Source organism: Saccostrea echinata, unplaced genomic scaffold (assembly GCF_033153115.1).
Source record: "Saccostrea echinata isolate AGI-Se365-2 ecotype Australia unplaced genomic scaffold, CSIRO_AGI_Sech_v1 ptg000058l, whole genome shotgun sequence".
Taxonomy (NCBI): Eukaryota; Metazoa; Mollusca; class Bivalvia; order Ostreida; family Ostreidae; genus Saccostrea; species Saccostrea echinata.
This window is the reverse complement of record NW_026889807.1, coordinates 1,749,333-1,770,000: the sequence shown is the minus strand read 5'-3', so window position 1 is coordinate 1,770,000 and position 20,668 is coordinate 1,749,333. Positions and strand designations below refer to the sequence as shown.

Genomic DNA, 20,668 nt, shown 5'->3' with positions numbered 1-20,668 from the left:
AATGTTTATTAAAATATAATGGACATACATGTACTAACTAAGTAACCGATTTAGGGGAAAGGGAGGGGGGGGGGACTCTTAATCATATCGAATGGCAAACATATAAAGATACGGTGAAAAATATCATTACTGGAGAATCACTTTGGTTATATTAATGATAATCATGTTATAAAGGCATTTCTCTCTCTCTCTAATTAAAGACTTTATACATGTATATGTAAAGTAGAAAAAAATTCTATAATGTATTACGTTTTAAACAATTTTTTTTTCAATCCACACTATCAATTTAATTCGCTCTAAAGATATTTAATTAACTGTGTTAGAAATAAATATTTTCGTATTTCTGATAATAATGATTCTTTAAACACGATATGTTAATTATTAAATTTAAAACCTGTAAATCCTTACTTAAAAAAAGATAAGTCCTTTCAGTTCGGAGTTCCGAATGGCAATAAAGACTGAACGATAAGTGAACGCTGAACGCAAGGTGAACGCAAAGTGAACGAACGAAGAGCGAACGGTGAACGCTTTGTGAACGGTGAACGCGAGCGCACGGTGAACGCTGAACGCAAAACTGTGAACGGAGAGCGAACGATGAACGCACGGTGAACGAACGGTGAACGCACGCTGAACGAACGGTGAGCGAACGGAAAAATGGGAAAGTAGAACGTTTCAGGGACTGTAAAATGTTGATGAAAGGGACCTACATAATTTTTTACCATAATATTTCTCCAAAACCCACTTATTTCATATAGTTTTTGTATTATATACATTATTGTATCTTCATTTCCTATGTCTTCTAGATATTTTGGCTGAAAATGTATACATAGAAACAAGACAAGGACATACCGGCACCGATCTTTATTTTCCAGTTACTTCTCTTAACAGCTTTAATTACATATAATTCATGGTAATGGTCAAGAGAGTCGGACTTGTTGATTATTCTGTCATTTAATAGCCGTGTTTTGAGTTATGCCGGAAAACCGTTTTTATTCCTCGTTTAGTCACGCCGATCACATGATTTTAGGAAAATGTTCCACAAGGGTATTTCCGGTCTACATTCGAGCCGGGTTGTTTACTTTAATTAGGCCTGAAATCATGATTTTGTACGCCTGAAATTGTCTATTTATGTGTGAAATATAATGTGTTTACCATGATGGATAAATTTTATTGTACGTTTATTTGAAATATCTAGGGTTCTCCTTTCTGAGTTAAAACCATTTTTCAATTTTTCACATTTTCGTGATTAAAAAAATATAAAGTGTGTATTTATGGATTTAAAAAAATACTTTAAAAACGTATATTTAAACAAACTTTTTTTTTTCTTTCGTAGCACTGCTTTTAAGGTAAATTGCAGGAGCGGATAAGCGTTCACAAATGTTGAAATTAAAGAGACAAAATAAAAAAAATAATAACGATTATACTATCATAAAGGATACTTAAATAGACCGTATAAAGATATGATGATAACATGAAAATTACATCGTCATCCTCAGTTTTTGTAAGATTACATGTTCACTGCAATAGTTTGAAGGTGGTTTAAATAAAGGTGACTTAAAGATGACTTAATGATGGCTTCAAGAAGTTTAGAGATTAAGAACCTATAAATTGCAGCTGAAAGGTGGCTTGAAGATGTTGACTCTTTTTAAATCCCCTTTAAGCTGCCTCTAAGAGAATGCATAAAGATGTTTTTTCGTTTTGTGCTTATGAAAGGGAGATAGCTATATGGATTTCACATTTTCTTTCCCTTAACCCACATACGTTACACAACAAAATTAATTGAATTATTAATTATTATATAATAATAGTATTGCATAGTTATTATTAGGTAATATGTATATAATAATACATAAATATGAATTCTGAGCTAGTTGAGCAGTTTGAAAGAAGCTAGAAAAATATTCAAAAGTTTACGGTTGACCTGCAACGAATTGATATGTCCCACGTTGAACTGCAGTTTCATTTTTATAATAATTTATCAATTCTACTCCTCTAAAATTTCGTTTTACCTTCTGTTTATAACATTCCAATTTTCATTTAGCTCATAAGACTTGGGTTGACTGTGTCTCTCTAATGTCTTTTTTTTTCAGATATTTAAACATCTCAAGCCTCGCAGACTCCCCATGGTCGGGATAGAGATTGCGAGTTTCTCGGAAATTTTCGACAAAAACGGAAATACTCGAGCCGATTAAGTTACGAAAATATGACATTGTATGCAAAGTTATGTTATGAGAGGTTTTAAACGATAGTTTTGAGGCATCCAAAATATATATCATCCTTCTCAACTATGTTAAGGAGGGAAATGGGAAATGCGATCGAAGTACCTACTTAATATGCATAACTTTTAAAATTCTCTATAACACAGTAACTGTATACATGTTGGAAAGGTTATAAAGACATTCATAATGAATAGATTTATGCCGTATTCAGTACCAGTTAAATCGCATGTTTCAGCTATGTGTCATGTGACTGGTATAAAAAAAGAATTGTTAATCTCAATGTTGAAAACGACGCTAAAGCAAGGGCACTACGCATGCTTTTAGACAAAAAAATGATACACATTAAAAGAGGTTTACGAGGGCTGTTCGGAAATTATTGAGACATTTACTTTTACTCCATAAAGGCCAGAGATACATTCATGAAACTTCGTCAACATTTTATAAATAACGAATAAAAGAAATGTGCAAAATTTCTAATTCATAGGATAATTAGACAGTTTCCGGTGAAATTATAAACATGCATATATCTATCGACATGGAGCAGCATCCCTACGTCATTTTAATATGTCACGTCAGCCAGAGATGTTTTTTGCAAGTGAAACGATCGGGAAGCGTTTACTCTTCTTTCTCTGTTATCACATATAACATTCCAAAAATCAAACTGTCTCTTTTCTTAAACAATTCTTTAAAAAATAAAATTTAAAAAAAATGTGTGCTGTTGCTACCTCAGTGTAAAAAAATGCACGAAATGTCATGTACAGGTTGAATTAGCATCACGCAGTACCGATTTTTTTCGGGTCAATTAATTGATGGTCGTCTGGAGCTCTTGTTTTTACTCTTGTTGAATATTTTGTAAGAATAAAATATATACCAATGAAAAAATAAAACCCTTAAACACATTTTTTTTGCATTGTTATTGTTTTAGCAGGTCGTTTAGTCTGTAAAAGAGTTCTCCATAGCGCTACACAAAATTAAGTGTATGCTGGCTGGCGCAGCCTTGACGTCAAATTCCATTTTGTCGTTGTTCTCAGATTTCTATGCCGCGCTTAAATTTATTTATGATCTCCGTACTTCTGATCGAAATTCTAACAAACTTGCACAAAATGAAGCCAAAATTAGATTGAAAAATTATATACATAAATTGAATTATTTTCGCTTTTACTATGAGTCCACCGGGAGTTTGAACGTTGGTGTAACATATTATCAACATCTGATTTCGTGACTGCGCCGGGTATCCCTACCATTGACAAATAAATATACCACTGAGAAGAAGAAATAAAATATTTGTAAAATATTTATTGCTTTTATTAATTTTTATTATTTGTCAAACGTATATGCAAATTTTCACCGAAAGACGTTAATTAGAAAAAAGAATAAACACACTGTCTCAATAATTTTCGAACAGCGCTCGTAGATCCTATACCTGAAAAGTGCCGGGAGCTAATTTGTACCATTTCGGAAGTACTCGTAATTTTGCCAAAAATACGTACTCGTACAATAGCTACAAATTCTTAGTTGGTTTAAATTCTGTTATGAATAAAAATAATGTTATGCAGACCAGAATCATTTTTAAAAATATGTATGAAATAAACAATTGATATGTTTTACATATTTCAGCTCAAACAGTCTATAGCTAGTCTATACCCATGTACTTTTGAGGTTAATTAGGAATACGCTTATCGTGTAAGCGATATTCTTTACATTCTCTGTCGCTGTACAATTCCAAGCACTTAGATAAATTGATAATTTATATATATATATTTTATTTCCTTTTAGTTTTATTGATTTAATATAAAAAAAAATTGCGATGGTTTCATATTTATTAAACATTTTTGTAATTTTTAAACTAATGAATCCACTCATCTGGATCACTTGTACTGCGTCAAGTCAAGGCTAGTGACATCATTTACGATAAAGATTTATTACTTATTACTCCGCAGCATTGTTATCAAATGGTGAAATTTAGCATGTTCTACTAAATAATTGATAAAATAAATGTATTCAAGTTATTATCTATGCATCATTATGTGGTAAGATTAATTTTTGTCTCTTGTCAAATTTTGAGACGTCACATTGATACTTACCAGTCGATGTATCACAAATGTGAAAAATGTGGCCTTCTTTAACGTAGCTAAGTTGTTTGTAATTTTTCAAGTAAGTTGTTGCTTAATTTGAGCCACAATATTGCTTTATGCGCAAAGAGGATTAGGAGTTTTGAAATTTTTTTTCACGTTGACTCATTAAATCTCTTTGAACGATGTGTAGATTTTAACCCGAATTTCCTCCACTCGAACTCGTTGTCATTGGAGCACGCAGCGTTCGCTATAAGTACATCAGGGGACAAAAACATATAGCATTAAGTCACAAGTAACTCAGGTGAACTAAATATGGAAAGAACACACGGCGTATTTGTAATAATTTGTTTGTTATTTCTTTTACGCAGTACAGTCAAGGTGCGCAATGGAAATGTCGGCGATGTTTTATGAAACAAAATAATTCTTTTTCAGAATGGCGATTCTTTTTGTACTTTACTTATATCGGACGAAATGTATTTATGGTTATTAACTATATATTGAGGCCGATTAGATTTTCTATCTAGACTTGTCAAGTGATGTGGCAGTCATGTGATTTTAGCACTTATACTTGCAGTATTGAGGTCACCTATAAATTTCAATAGTGCAAGGGCATAACCAAGTTAAAACTCGAAGTTTAATTTTTAAATAGTTTCAACACCCATTATCGTTTGTGAAAAATGCTGCGATCCTATATAGATTCTACTATTTTATTGCTAAAATCACATTTGTATGAACACATACTGAATTTTTTGCTGGTTATGAAATATAGAAATAATTAATTCAGTTTTAAGATTTCAACAGGATCAACAGCACTTTTCAAAAACCTTAATACTTCTAGAATTTATAATTAAAAACTTTTCATGATCAAGTTGACGGTATGCCCTTGCACTAGATGGATTTATTAAGACCCTTAGATTATCCTCCAATATACCTGCATAAAAATATACGACAGTGTCCGTAAATTAGGAAATGTAATCACATAAACAAAATCATAAAAAGGACTTTGCATCCAAAATAATGGCCTCTTAAAAATCTGCAAATAATATTTTATTTGATTATAAAATACATTTCGTTGTGGAAATACTACTCAATCCGCCTATTACTGCATAGAAACTGCATTAAGTTTTACGGAATGACGTCATATCGACAAGTGCAGTGCGATCAGAGACTTGTTTAAACCTTCTATGTGGGATTTAACTTACGACAAAAACGCATGTTTTAGTAAGTTTTGATGTAGTTAAATTATCTCCTACAGTTTAACATCGCAAATCACTTCATTTGATGTATTTTTAAGGATTGTTATTTTCGTGTGATGTCATAGTTAATATTTCCTGTAAAAATTAGGTATTGCCTCCTTTTTCTAGCCTTAATTGTGCTGCGTTACGTCCCTTGCCATTATTTTCACTCAAATAAGACGACACAAATATCGCTAATGTGCTTCAATTTTTGACCTTTAGGCAGCAGTCATGGGTGAGGATTTTTTAATATTGCATTTGCCCTGACAAGCCCAAATTAATGTCGTCCCATACCAAAGACCTGCCCTTCAGTATTGCCAACGCTAGACAGAGGCACAGTTCGTAAAATATATCGAAATTTATCTAACAATAAAGTAAATTGTTTCAAATTAAATCATCATTACAAATATGAAAAAAATGTCAGCGAAGAAGGGACATTTATCTTCAATCGTGACATGAATTTAACGTAAACTAGATTCTTTGCCTAGGTTGGAATTAATGGCATCTTTTCCTTGTTTTTAGTTGTTAAAAGTATGTAAAACTAACAGATAAGCAATGCATAGAAAATAAGAAAACAAACTGGCAAATTTACACACATCTACTGACAAGGTTTAACTTACTTATACTTGGCATCTTCTTTTTCTATCAATATTAAAATTCTGTGATTAGCGAAGAATAATTAAAACTGCATATCTAACTACAAGATGTCAGCAAACATGAAAATGTTTTTCAAAATGTCCATATTTACCTTTCGTAGGATATTCCACTTGATATCATTTACAACCACTTTTCTATGAAATCCGCATTCGGGACAGTGAATACTTTCTCCTTTCATATCAGACTCTGCTATAAAATGGCAGAGAGAGATATTTGTCTTTCCAAAAACTGTTTTTTTGCACATATATCCTACCTCGTATTTACAATGCATCAACTTCTCTGTAAGTCTATCAATCACTTTGGTTATGTCTTCAAAAATGTCTAAATAATCAGCGAATGATGACTCGGGAAGATCAAGGTATTGGACAAGTATTTTATCGTTACTGTGCATGCCTATCAAAACTTTACCGTTTGAAACTGAGAAAACCGTAGCAGTTTGGTAAATACACAGAGATTTCATTTTAAAAATTCTCCAACTTAACTTGTTGCTGCAAGCAGCAATTAAGCGATGGAAGAGATCTTTCGGGAGAAAAGTGAACTTGAAACACAGAAGAGAAGAATTCCTTAAGTTTTCAAACTCTGTTGTCGGGAATATTTGTTTGTTCATACAAGGACAGTACCACAAATCTGGCATTGTTGTACCTGCAGATGGCGTAACCTTTGTCAAAACAGATGGCGTTACCTCTGTCAAAACATTTAGTCTAGTCATCATAGTGATTATTTCTTTCTTCTTTGTATTATACAGATCATTTTGTTCACATTTTTTCCAGACTGAGGACAGCAGGGAACTGGACAAAAGTCCATTATCATTAAACATCTTCCATTTCTCGTACAAATCTTGTGGTATATCCTGTTTTGCGTGGTTTTCATCCGTGATAACATTTTTGAATGCGTCAACAAACCACTGAACATCTAGAACAACAAAATCTCTGAGATTATCTTCGTCAAAGAATAGAATGACCCCTGTGTTATGCAAAAAGAGCAATGGTGTTATAAGATCCTCTTTCCTTTCAACTCCAACACCACTTGCACTACACCTTCGTAATAGCTCATCTGTGTTAATTATTTTCAAACTCGAAAGCTTTCTTACTAAATTTTCTATGTAAAACCATGACAAAGGAATCCTTTTCCCCCAGTTTGGAAGTGTCTTAACAACGTTTATTATGCCGTTCTTAATTTCTTCCAGGTTTGCATTTTGGCCCCAATAACCAGTGCAAAATGCATTGTTATAATCAATGTGGAAACTAATTGTCGGAATTTTGTCCCGGAGATCACGAAAATAGTCTTCTACATCCTAGAATAAACGGTATTATGTTTAATATTAATAGTTTAACATGAATGAGAAATTCACATATAATTATTTAAGTGAAAAGAAATTTCACACTAATTGATAATAAATATGAAGTATTTGACCACTTGTTAAATAGTCACTTGACGTTTACACGTAAGTACGCCAAATACTTGTTTACAGGTTTTCTTAGATTGTAATATCATTTAAAAATTTTTCTTAGTGATAGTGCTTTTATGATCATCTCCTTACTTTGCTTTGTTTTTTTTTTAATCAAACTTGATTTACCTTTTTAGTTTTTTCTTCTGCATGAGTGGCTATAAGAATCAGAGGTGCCAGTTTAAAAGGTTTTTTGACATCATCCATTGCTGTGGGCGTTATCCCAACAGAATATGATAAAATGGATTGAAGCCAATATTTTGTATACTCTACAAATTGAAATACAATTTAACATTTAAAAATCAGAAAACTTTTGCTGAAAGTGTAATGCTTCTGTTTCGTTGACTTTTAAAAACCATTTGAGACTTTAAGACTTCAGGGATTCTGCTACCTAATTTCAAATTAAAGAGCTGGTAAACTTCTCGTAAACTTGATGTTAATAAGATTTTCTCATAAAAATACGAGTATATAAGAAATTAAAGTACCTAAGTAAGTCCAATTGTCATATAAAGATCTTTCTATCTTAGACTGTCCATCACACATTTGTTCATGTAAATCCCCCTGATTGAGCATTTCAGCTGCTTTGTCTGTTATTACGCGATCATTCAATTTCTTTGTGATGTCCATTACTAAAATGTAGAAATCATTGGGAGAAAAATAAAGGTGATGACAGGCGTAGTAAGCAAATTGTCCAGCAAAGTCAAAGATTGTTATGATTTTTTCATTCTCATCTACAAAAGACTCTGACAATGTTTGCGTGATGGAAAACGTAGTATGGATATCTTTGTCATCAGATGTAAGAACACTTGAATCTACTGAAGATATATCATCGGTCAATTTCTCGTCATCTTCTGCTTCATTCGTGATGACGTTTTGAATAGTTTCCTCATTCATCCTGTTTTCTCTTTGATTCGGTTTCTGTGCAACTTGTTGGTCATTTATTTCTGATAAAGCTGGAAGTATTTTTGTGGACATTTTATCGCTCTTGATATTTTCCTTTCTAAAACTAGATCTTCCAGACTGCTGGTTTGAAGAATCGTTCATGTTTTGGTTGTGATCATCAGGTCGATCTTCCTGATTTAAAGATGAACGGAGACTTGCTTTATTTGGATTGGTTGTTACTGAAATCAAATTGAAAATTTTGTTGAAATAACATCACCGTAAACATCAAGATGGTATTTGAAAAGACATGAAAAAAAGTTAATGAAACGGTATGCATATGACTGTTCAGTAAAACGAATTGGGTAAGCCATTGGCCTATATTTATAAAAGCTTTAATTTGCCTTTTGTATCATACAATAACCAATGCTTTATGACACAATTAATGGTGTGCAGAAACACTGCAGTTATTAAACTTTTTCAGTTACAAAAGAGATGACAGTTTTGAACCTGACCCTCAAGTTTTTTCCCGTCCACGGTGAATAAATTAACATGGACATCTATTCCTCTTGTTGATGAAGGATCCGGGGTATCTTCTCCCCTAAGTCTGCGCAGAAGACTTGTTTTTCCTGCCCCTTCACATCCAACTAGCATTCCCCTAGCAACATAGACTACATGTTCGCCATGGGTGAGATCTTTCAGATATTTGGATATACTCTCGCTCCCTAAACTAAGAATACCTTTTGGAATATTCACTGTAAACAATACAAATGATATAAGTATTCACTGGAGTACTTGGAGACAATATTTATCCCCTCCTTAACAAACATTTACTATAGTTAACTATAGTTTACTACAGTTCATTACAGTTAACTATAGTTTACTGTAGTTAACTATAGTTTACTGTAGTTAACTATAGTTTACTGTAGTTAACTATAGTTTACTGTAGTTAACAATAGTTAACTATAGTAAATACTGTGATACTTTGATTTACTATGAAACTTTACTATAGAACCTTTCTGAAGATTTTAAGCGCTAATATTTCTTAAATTGAATTTCATTTATTTAATCTTTTTAATTAATATGAAAATATACACGTTATATTCCTCTTAATACAAGAAAATTGTTTGGAGGTGTTTAAACAAATAAAATATAACAATCTGAAATTTATAGTATAAATACTTTGATTAACTATAGTAAAAACTTTGATACTATAGTTTACTATAGTACATTTTTTGTTAGGGCTACTAACTAGTCATACTAGTCAATGGGAAGGAAATAGAATTTTACGCAAAGGTCTGCCTCGATCTTATGTTCTGTATATTTTACATGGAGATCTGCTTTGACCCTTATATTTGAATTTGGAAAGGATGCATTCGTTATAACGAAAGATTTGACCTATAGGAGAGAACAATTTTCCGGAAAAAGTCACATTTAAAAATCTATGTTCTTTAGTTGTTTTCTATCGTATATTTGTTTAAATTTTTCAAATTTGCAATTTAAACCTAATCTATTTTATTTGCAACTTTGAAATTAACCTCCAAAGTTGATCAAAACAGTATTTTGTCTGTCAATAGCACTAATTTTTGCATGAATTTTGGCATAGAAGTTCTTCAGGGCAGGCCTGCCCCTAAATTAATTATGAAATTTTGATAGATTTTGATCTAAGGAATAATTCAAAACAACATTTGCTTTAGGGGCACCCCTGCCCTAGGGTCGAAATTCCTTAAAAAAAACTACAAAAAATGCGAAATCCTATTTCTATCATACTGGTTTATATCTATGACATGTATCTTAATAGTCATTATCGCTCAGTAAGGTAGACAACAGACTCTCACCATGAACATTTTTTGTGTCCTTGTTCGAATCCATCTGTTTGCATACTTTTATTTTTTTTTCAAATTTTCACCTGTTTCAACACGAATTTAATTTTTTTTAATACAGGCTTTTGCATTTTGCTTCTATTTTCTTCATTAAATGTATGTTTTCTGTTGATATAAAAGACATTTATGGAAATGCAGATCATAAATTCTCTTTAACTAAACGCAATCAACTAGAACTATACCTCAGTATAGGCACACTTTGTTCAAGGACACGAATCATTCAATTTGTGTTACCCGATAATGCCGATGTCACCAAAAAAAAAAAAAAAAATCATGACGAGCACAAATTGCTGCGTTTGTCTTTCGAGAACATATCTGGGTATTAGTACTATTGTGCCAGTGGGAGAGATACTGCGCTATGCAGAGTAGATGCAGTTCATTCCTCGGGAAAATTGTGTGCATTGGCGACATGCTATGTCAAAAATGCAGGAGGAAGGTTTACAGATTAGAAAAGAATGTGGTAAGGCCAGTTAAAGTTTTATGTCCCGTTGCCATTACCTAGGCATCAGGTAAGGACCCTTATACAAAGGATGTATCTGTAAATACCGAGGTAGGGTCATATGAACACAAAGTTGACTACAGCTAAAGCAATACATGAGAAACGAGAAACTACACGCATGTGGCCTAAAGTCAGTGACCGGAACGGATATCGATAATCTTTTTCTAAAACCAATATCGGCCCTATAGGTCAACACATATATTTACCTAGAAGTGATCCTTTAGAATGTCTATGAAAGGTCATTGCACACACTTAGCTTAGGTACTCTGTTTGGTCTAAGCATTATCACGATTAAACAGAGGAAAGAAAAAAATGAGCTCACAAAAAGGATTTTACACAGAAATTACATCGACATTATCTTTCGATTTATCTTTTTTCACCAACAATCTTTGTGTGAAATATGGGGAAATGGGGCCGCACAGTATGTTAAGGCAGCACACAGATCAGAATTCAGCGAATGTACATATTTTGAAAAATGTAACATTGATAAATCATAAAAGTCATGGATAGAACATTTACTATTATAACCCATTCTATAGACATCAATCTTAGGCTAAAGAAGCACTCCATTGCGACGTCATTATGTGAGGTCTCAAAATAGAAAAAAAAAATGACTAAATGAAAAAAGAAATGTTTACCAGTAGCCCGGCGATGATTAATATCTGTTTGAAAAATAATCATGAAAACAATCTCTCAGCCATGAAAAGTGCTGCAAGAATCGTACACGCCTATCACAGAATAATTCTTCCATTTTCGTGCATGAAACCTTACCAAATTTAAACATGTTGCACATAAGATCGAAGAATTTTCATCAGTCCATGTTACCCAGCAGCACTTTCCAAGTACTGTAGAATATAATCTTTTAAAGAAACAAAAATTATGTTTCAAAGTATGCGGTGTAGTCTTGTACTTTTGCATTTTTTTTTTTTGGTTGTTGTTAAGAACAAAAAGGAAAGGCTGATCGGACTTTCAAAACACCACTTGTCTTCATTATACGAAAGAAATATAAAAATAAATTAGCATACCTTATTCTTAATCTTTAATTTCTTATGAATCACAGGTGTATTTCACTGTATATACTTTTAAACTCCCATTTCATATATTTGTTTAGATGAATTCTCGTTTAGTATCATTTTTACTCGGAAAATATTTGATCAACAGTTATGACGTCATGGGTTTGGTAAATTAACCCCTGTGATAAATACATAGATACTTATACCACTCCAAATCGACAAGATTTAGTTTATATTATATTTTTGAATATTTCCATTCATTTCTAGGACCTGAAATAAATCTTTAAATATAGATTTTAAGAAATCGATATATCTAAAGTTCACTTCATATAGCTTAATAATGGCGTCATATTGTATAACTTACGAACTTCTTCGATGATTGGGTGAAACCTTTTGTCCTTGATTGAATAATCAGTCAGGATGTCGAACCTGAGTCGCTGCACAACAACCTTGAATTGCTCAGGAGTGACAGTGCAGGAAGTTTCACATCGATCCTTTTTGTATCCAGGTGATCGACAATATATACCAATGCTTTGTGAACAAGCATGCTTAAGAAAGAAGTCCACAAAACCACTCCTTTGCAGAAAAGACTGAAATATTATATCAGGAGATAACAATTTATACTCATTGTTTTTACAACTAACATAATCTTCAAATTTTCCATTTGATATAGCAGGAAGGACACGCTCTGTGATATTCTTTTCGTCATCCCCAAAGCAAAAATTCCAGGACAGTTTTAGCTTTTCTTCCCAGTCATCTGGCTCATTGTTACTGGGTCGACATTTATCTAGTAGCAAACAGCACAGTAAGAAACTCTGACATTCTCTCGAACTGCACTGTATGCCATCTGTAAAATAATGGTCTTAATCATGATTTGTGAAATGTCCAATATTTTCTTACGAAAATTCTAAAATACATCACTTTGGATTTAGATTTGTATTATATCATTACCAGTGACTGTAAGGGCTTAGCAATAGCCACAATCCGTATTAGAATGTTTAACTTCTTAAGGTTTTAGTAGAAATATAAATATTTAACCAATCCAACTTTATTATTTTTTTTTTTATAATTTAATGTTACAAATACTAAAACGTGCTACTTCACCACTTGCACGGTACGGTTCACTTCATTTTTGAACGGAAAATTTTGTTTTATGAACGGAAAGTTCCATTTTGTGAACGGAACGTTCCGTTTTGTGGACGGAAGGTTTGTTTTGTAAACAGTGCGTTTCGTTTTGTGGAAGGTATGGTTCTCTTGTTGCACGATACCGTTCGTTTCCTGGACTGTATTTAACGGTTCTTGCACGGTATGCTTTGGTGAACGGTGTGCAAATTCAGTTTGCAAAGTCTATATGCATAAGTCTATGATTGGCTCCTTCGTATAAAAGTCATTTATTTTTTAAAAGGTCATGTCACGAATCATCAAGCTTCAGATGAAAACTGAAAATTTTAACTTACTATTTTCTTTTATTGATTGTAAAAAGTATTCATAGCATACAACTTCCAATATATGAAAATGATGTTTGACAGACAAATCTATTATTTTCCCTTTTTTATGTGTAACCATGGAAGCCAACATAGATTGAGAAAAATAGCTTCAATTTTAATAGTGTTCCAAATCAATTTTAACAAAACGTATACTGATATCACAATCAAAAAATGTTTCTCAATTTTATGTGTCATTCTTGTAGATGAGCCTGCATTTTGTTAGAACGAGTTTCAATTTAATACTTATCTTGGTTATATATTTACAAGTTTAAACTTGAGAGACAGTTTTCAAATTTTAAAACTGTATAACTGTGCAATTTTCGTTTTGCCATGGCAACCGATGCCTTGCAATTTAGATGTGCTTTATATTTTTTATATGCTACGTTCCTTTATTAATTACGTCGTACATTTTTTGATTGTGATAGGTTTTTTGGTAGAACAATGGTTAAGCTTTACGTGTTTACTCCAAATCAAGGTTAAAAATACATCTCAAATTTTAGAAGAAAACGTTAACCCTTCAATTTCTTCCCAATTGATACTTTTTCATTATTTTTTGGTTATATCCTCTTAGATCATCAAGAGATACGATGAACAAAAATGGAAAAATTATTATACATGCCCTTAGTAACTTATTTTACTTCATAGCAACCATGTATTCTCAGAATATTGACAAAAAACAACGAAGAACATGTATTTGTATGTAGGAAAGTAAGTATACAAGATGTATCTCACTTATGAATAATAAAAACATACTTGATTTTCTGCATCAATTACCGTATACCGGGGTTTTTTTAAAGGGTGCTAACTTTGGTTTATTTTATCGGTTTTGAAGTAGACCGCTCATATTTTAAGCGCTAAATTTGCACCCTTGCGTATAGCTACTGTATACAAGAAAAATAACTTTGATCAGTCCTTTGTTAAACAATATACATTTCATCTTGTATTGGTTTTTACTCAAACGTTTTCTTAAATATGTATTCAAACCTACTTTAAACGCACTAAAAACTCATCTAGAAGATAAATTTCCTCTCTTTTGCAACGTCATGTTACATGTACTCTGTGTCCGCGACAAAGAGTTCCACCAAAATTATCGGCATACCTTTGAACAAGCAAAACGCCAAATTTTACATCTGCAAAAGAACCCTGCTATACGATGTGTAATCTGAGCATAGGAACCAAATGAGTTCCATAACAACGCAGCACAATTAAGGCTACAAAAAGGGGGCGGAGCCTAATTTATAGAGGAAATATTAACTATGATATCATACAAAACCAACATTTCTTTTAAATACCACAAATGAAATGATTTGCTATTTTAAACCGTAGGAGACCATCAAACTACATCAAAACTTACCATAACATGCTGTTTTGTCTTGTTTTCTAGTGAAATTTATAGGTGACCTTAATACTGCAAATATATATGTGCTAAAATCAAGTGACTGTCGCATCACGTGACAAGTCTAAATATGAAATCTTATCGTCCTCAAAATGTAGTTATTAACCATAATTACATTTGTCCGATATAAATAAAGTACTATAAAGAATCGCCATCCTGATTAAGAATTTATTTTTAATCACAAAAATTGCCGATATTTCCACTGCGCACTTAAACTGTACTGCGAACAATGCTGATCCTTAAATTATCAAAAACGATTGGCAACACTCCAATGAAAATTCAAACAAAAGCATATAAATTTATTTATGAGCATTGTTTTTTTTAAGGTCTGAATTTTACATAATTTTTCCTAAAATTTAGCATTTCATTATCTTTCAGAAATAGTCATTTCTTGTTTAATAAAAACTTCAATCCGTTTAATTGTTCTTTATGGGGCTATGTCCATGTTACAGCATTTAAAGAAATCATCTCAAACTGTACTTTTAAGAGTACATGTATAATCAGAGAGTCCTATAATAATACTTCTGTCATCTCACTTTCTCGCAGCTAGTTTAGGATTCCCATACTTACGTCAGCCTATGCAGAACTTCGGGATACAATTATGACGTCATGTTAAAACAATACAAATGAATCTCGATGAATAAATGCTAATGTTGTTTTCATTCACACTAAAATATTTTAATTTTTTATAAGTGATGTAAAGATTAATCGATGTGTAACTTATCTTGCCAATATAACTCGATCCTAATGTAGAATGAAAGCCAGCTTGATCTCGCTGCAGTGACTCAGATGACGTCACTGACTAGTTTGACACACAGTTTCTCTGTACTTGAGGAGTGGTTCAAGCTATTTTCGTATCTTGTGAATGAAATATATGGAGATAACGAACAGTATTCAAGCTCAAAAGTCCATTATACAATACAAAATAGGAGCAGAGCAAACACAGACCTCCAAACATCAGAGGTGGGATCAGGTGCCATGGAGGAGTGAGCATCCCCTGCCGATCGGTCACACCCGCCGTGTTCTCCTGGTCATGATCGGGAAATAACGGAAAAATCCGTCGACAATTCAGTGTGTTAATAATGGCCTAACAATTAGTATGAAAAACGTCAGTCAGAATTTGACTCAATGATAAATTGTATTTGCTGACAAGGTCATTGTATCGACCAAAGAACTTACGAAATGATGACTCTAAACGAGACAGCTGATATTCTTGTTTCATCAACTAATGAAAATTAATGAATCAAGCGTGATTTTACTAAAATAAAAACATATTCTTCAATGTATTAATCAACATTTTATAGTCAAATTAAATTGAACATGTATGGACCTTATATAAAGCCGTAGTAATGCACACTTGTACAGTAATCTAGAATGACAGGCACAACCCCTGGAAAATCCCAAAAGTTCAATAAATTATGAGTATTTAAACACTTGTAGCTACTATCCGTACAGTTTTGAAATGTGCTGGGAGGTGGTTGAGCGCTGCTGCTTTATTCAATAATTTAACATTATTTCAATGCATATTAGGAAGTTTATCAGAAGATGGCTAAATCTAACATAATTCCCGAGCATGAGGAAGGTGCTCCAAACACTTTTCATTTTAAGGAATTTGTCTCAAAGAAAGCAAAATCAATTTCATAGCGAAAAGATATCCGTATATCGTTGATTTTTTTAATTATTTTTGTTGCCGTACATATTTTTTTCTTCTGATTTTAAAGTTGTCCACGTGACAAACAGCTGATGTAAGTGACGTCACTTTGGCCAAACTCAGCGGAGACCCGATATATACATAAGCAAATAGAAAATTCCATTTCATCAAAACTGATGCTGTTTAAAAAAAATATCAAAATTGCATTCATTTTCTCGGAATGTTTTAAGGCTTATTTCCTATGGAGGTTCTTAACTTAGCTGCCTCCAGTCATGCATGTGTCCTAACTCTCTAGGGGCCATAAACTTTCATGAGAATCTGATTGCTATTGAAAATCCTGAAAAAATAAAAAAAAAATATTTGACAAAGTTGCCCAAACTACATTTTACAAGAAATGAACAAAGATCGAAAATCTTTAAGGATAAATTTTTTTCTTTAATCTCAGTACGATTAAAATATTACCATTGACTCAAATTCGCAATTACACTTATTTTTTTTTAAATAAGAGGAGTTTCAATAACACTGCTCACTTGAGCCACCTAAGCACATATATTTTTAGATACTTAAAAAAATCCCATTTATATTCCCATGGATCATTTAAGTTCATACTGCGGCTGTACCCTAGCATCAAGAGGCCATGACATGCAATCTTGAATCCACTCACAAAATGTATATTCTGGATTGCATACATGTATAAAATTATGTAGCCTTAATGAATAATGTGAAATTTAATTGTTTCCATATTTGATCCCCCCTCTTAACCTAGTTCATATCCACATGACTTGGGGATGTTAATTTTCCCAAGAAATATATTGCACACTAGTAATACTTTGCTTATTATTGGTACGCTATGAGTTTATTTGAAAAAAAACGAATTTGATTTTTGAAAATTCATGATGACATGAACTAAAACACTTGACACCGGCGTATTTCAGGAAATACGTTATTTGAACACATTTGCTTTGTGACAAGTTTGGTTGAAATAGACGTAGTGGTTCTGTAGAAGAATTCGAAATTTAGTTTACAGGTGGACATACATACTAATACTGAACAAGAGACCCATGAACCACATCGATCATCTGAGCACTTTGGTTAAAAGTTCAGTATTTTGTAAGTGGTATCAATCTATCCCTAAGTGAAGGAGGGATGATTTGAACAAACTTGATTCTACACTAACTGAGGATGCTATCATATTTCTTTGACAAATCATGGCTTTAGAAGTTTTTAAAAAGATTTTTTCCTGTAAGGTTTATCTTCTTTTGTGGCCACACCCTACTCCAGGGGGTAATAATTTGAACAAACTTGAATTTACACTACCTGAGGATGATTCCAAATAAATATGACCAATCACGGCTTTGATGTTCTTAAGAAGAAGATTTTAAAAGATTTTTCCTATGTATTGCTATGTAAATCTTTGCTCGTCCATTGTGGTCCCGCCCTACACCCGGGGGGTCATGATTTGAACAACTTTGAATCTACACTACCTGAGGTTGCTTACATATAAATATGACCAATCATGGCTTTGCTGTTCTTTGGCAAGGTTTTTAAAGATTTTTCCTATATATTCCTATTTAAATCTTTGATCATCCATTGTAGCCCCACCCTACCCCGGGGGTCATGATTTGATGAAATTTGAATATACACTACCTGAGGTTGCTTCCAAATAAATATGACCAATCATGGCTTTGCTGCTCTTGAGAAGAAGATTTTTAAAGATTTTCCCTATGTATTCCTATCTAAATCTTTGATCATCCATTGTGGCCCCACCCTACCCCGGGGGTCATGATTTGAACAAATCTGACATCTACACTACCTGAAGATGTGTCCACATGAGTTTCATCTTTCCTTGCCCAGTGGTTCTGGAGAAGAGGATTTTTAAAGATTTTTCCAATGTATTCCTATGTAAAACTTCTATTTCGGCCCCGCCCTACCCCTGCTGGTCATGATTTGAACAAACGTGAATCTATACTACCTAAAGATGTTTCCACATAAGTTTCATCTTTCCTAGCTGGCCCAGTGGTTCTTGTGAAGAAGAATTTTAAAAGATGTCATTAATTTTTATTAATTTTTAATAATTTCCTCTTGGAAGAAGGCATGGCCCAACATTTGAACAAACATGAATTCCCTTTACCCAAGGAAACTTTGTTGTAAGTTTGGTTGAAATTGGCCAAGTGGTTCGTGAGAAGAAGTCGAAAGTGTTAAAAGTTTACAGACGGACAGACAGACAAACAGCTAGACACACGGACTATGGACAAAATGTGATCAGAAAAGCTCACTTGAGCTAAAACATGTGATCACTTCAGCTTTCAGCTCAGGTGAGATAAAAAGTACAAATAAAACACAATAATTATTATAAAGTGCATGATAATTACTTACATAATAACATTATCACAAGATCCATTTGATTCCAATGATTTCAATGGATAATTCCTTCTTTTTCTCTGTAAAAGTGATTTAACTATTTATGTCGAAATGCTATGACATTAATTCATTAAACTTTGTGAAAAATGAAAAATATTGTAGGAAATAAAACAGTAACATTTTTGAATGGAGAGAGGGAATTAAACTGTAGGGATTACTATTTGAAGAATTTACATGCATGCGCATGTACATGTACATTATGATGAAATAGGCTGTACTTGTATTTCTGTTCTTTTGATCAGAGACATAAACAACAAGTAAATGAATAATTATTAGTTTATAGATCTCTGTTCTGAGTCTTTCGGTAATATTCTGTTGAATATGTAGAGACTCTGTTTAATTTACCTCTGTTACTAACAAGTTTTTCTTGACCACTGTAGATGATAAGAAAGTAAATAATAAAAGAAATACATTTTAAATATATTCATGTTTTATCTTTTAGTTGCAAATGAATTAACTTGTCTCTGTAACTTTGAAGTTAATTGATATCTTGAAATTTCACTGTGCAGATCTGACCTAGAGGAGGTAGGCTGGGATTTTCAGCTAAAAGTATCAGAAAAAATTACCTTTACCTAGTAAACATGGTTCTCTCTTATACTGGTGAGCAGATTCATATATCTGAAGGAATTTACTTCGGAAAAGATCTTATATTCCTCTTATAAGGATATTTTTTATTTATTTTTCTTGTATGCCAACTTCTCCAAATTTGGCATCTGGTGTAGTTGGTGAGACCCCCCCCCCCCCCCCCCCTCTCCCGGAAAAAAAAATCTTTGATCAGCACCTGAATTTCAAAGAAATTTTTTAATGTATTTAAAAATTGATGTTTAACTTTAAGAACCTGTTAAATGGCTGATAAACAAAATAGTTAGACAATCCGTCATAAGTATATGTACATAGAGGAAGTACTGTATCAATTTCGATGGATTGGATATCTGTCTTTATCAGCTGTTGATTGCCACTGCATTTATTATTTCATCAATGTAATTTCTATAGTTTCTACATAGTTCTGCGAAAAGAAAAACTATTTATAAGTTGAAGCAGAGTTTGTAGCGATTTTTTTTCAGATCATGAACAAAGGGAACAAATTTATTAGGAATTTACAGGTATTTACTATGAACAAAGAAAGGGAAGATTCAGATTACGAAGAAAACAATCGCTTTCAGAAATGAATATTTTTTTTAAAAAAATGTACTACCTGGTAGGGCATATGTTTTTAGTTGTTGACAAGATTCTAAGCTTAGGAATCACTTTTCTTTCTTGAAATATCATGAATCTTCTTTGACTGGCTTGGGTCAGTGCTCCACAACATCTAAAGGTTGCCAATATTTCTTTGTTTCTATCACAGAAGAGCTTCCAAGGGACATTAAAAATGGGAAAAGTACCCATCATTACGATAAAAACATCGCTTCAATTTCAACCAAGCCAAAAATGCTTCTCAATTTTGCTTGAACAGTAATAATGTTGACATCTTTGAAAACAGCATCAGATATTTATTTTCCTGTTACAGATTTGAGAATTTAATCACTGAAACAGGGTCAACAATAGACAAGTCCAGGTAGTAAAACCATTAGAAATTAAATACCTTTAGTTAACATGCAGACAAAATATAAAAATACTTTCTTTTTTTTTTTTTTTTTAATGGTTTTAGTCATGCAGTGTTATTTATTATCATTATTCTTTTTTTTATATGTTGAACTATGCAAAAGTACTGAAAATCGACTGAATCTGAATTTACTTAACATGCATTTTACTTAATTTCATATATGGTTACCATGGAAACGATTTTGCCAATCATTAAAAAAAATA

At 32.6% G+C, this 20,668-nt stretch overlaps 1 protein-coding gene across 1 annotated transcript in view; it reads right to left on the bottom strand.

The window, feature by feature from the left end:
- LOC133174524 (uncharacterized) overlaps positions 1-20,668 on the bottom strand; it is a 41,515-nt gene that overhangs the window by 3,174 nt on the left and 17,673 nt on the right. The window contains exons 9-14 of the mRNA XM_061309637.1: positions 12,272-12,754; positions 9,028-9,267; positions 8,119-8,754; positions 7,763-7,902; positions 6,278-7,480; positions 6,150-6,171 (exon numbers count right to left, since the gene is read on the bottom strand). Of these exons, the coding sequence (XP_061165621.1) occupies positions 6,150-6,171; positions 6,278-7,480; positions 7,763-7,902; positions 8,119-8,754; positions 9,028-9,267; positions 12,272-12,754 (2,724 nt within the window). The remainder of the gene's footprint in view (positions 1-6,149; positions 6,172-6,277; positions 7,481-7,762; positions 7,903-8,118; positions 8,755-9,027; positions 9,268-12,271; positions 12,755-20,668) is intronic.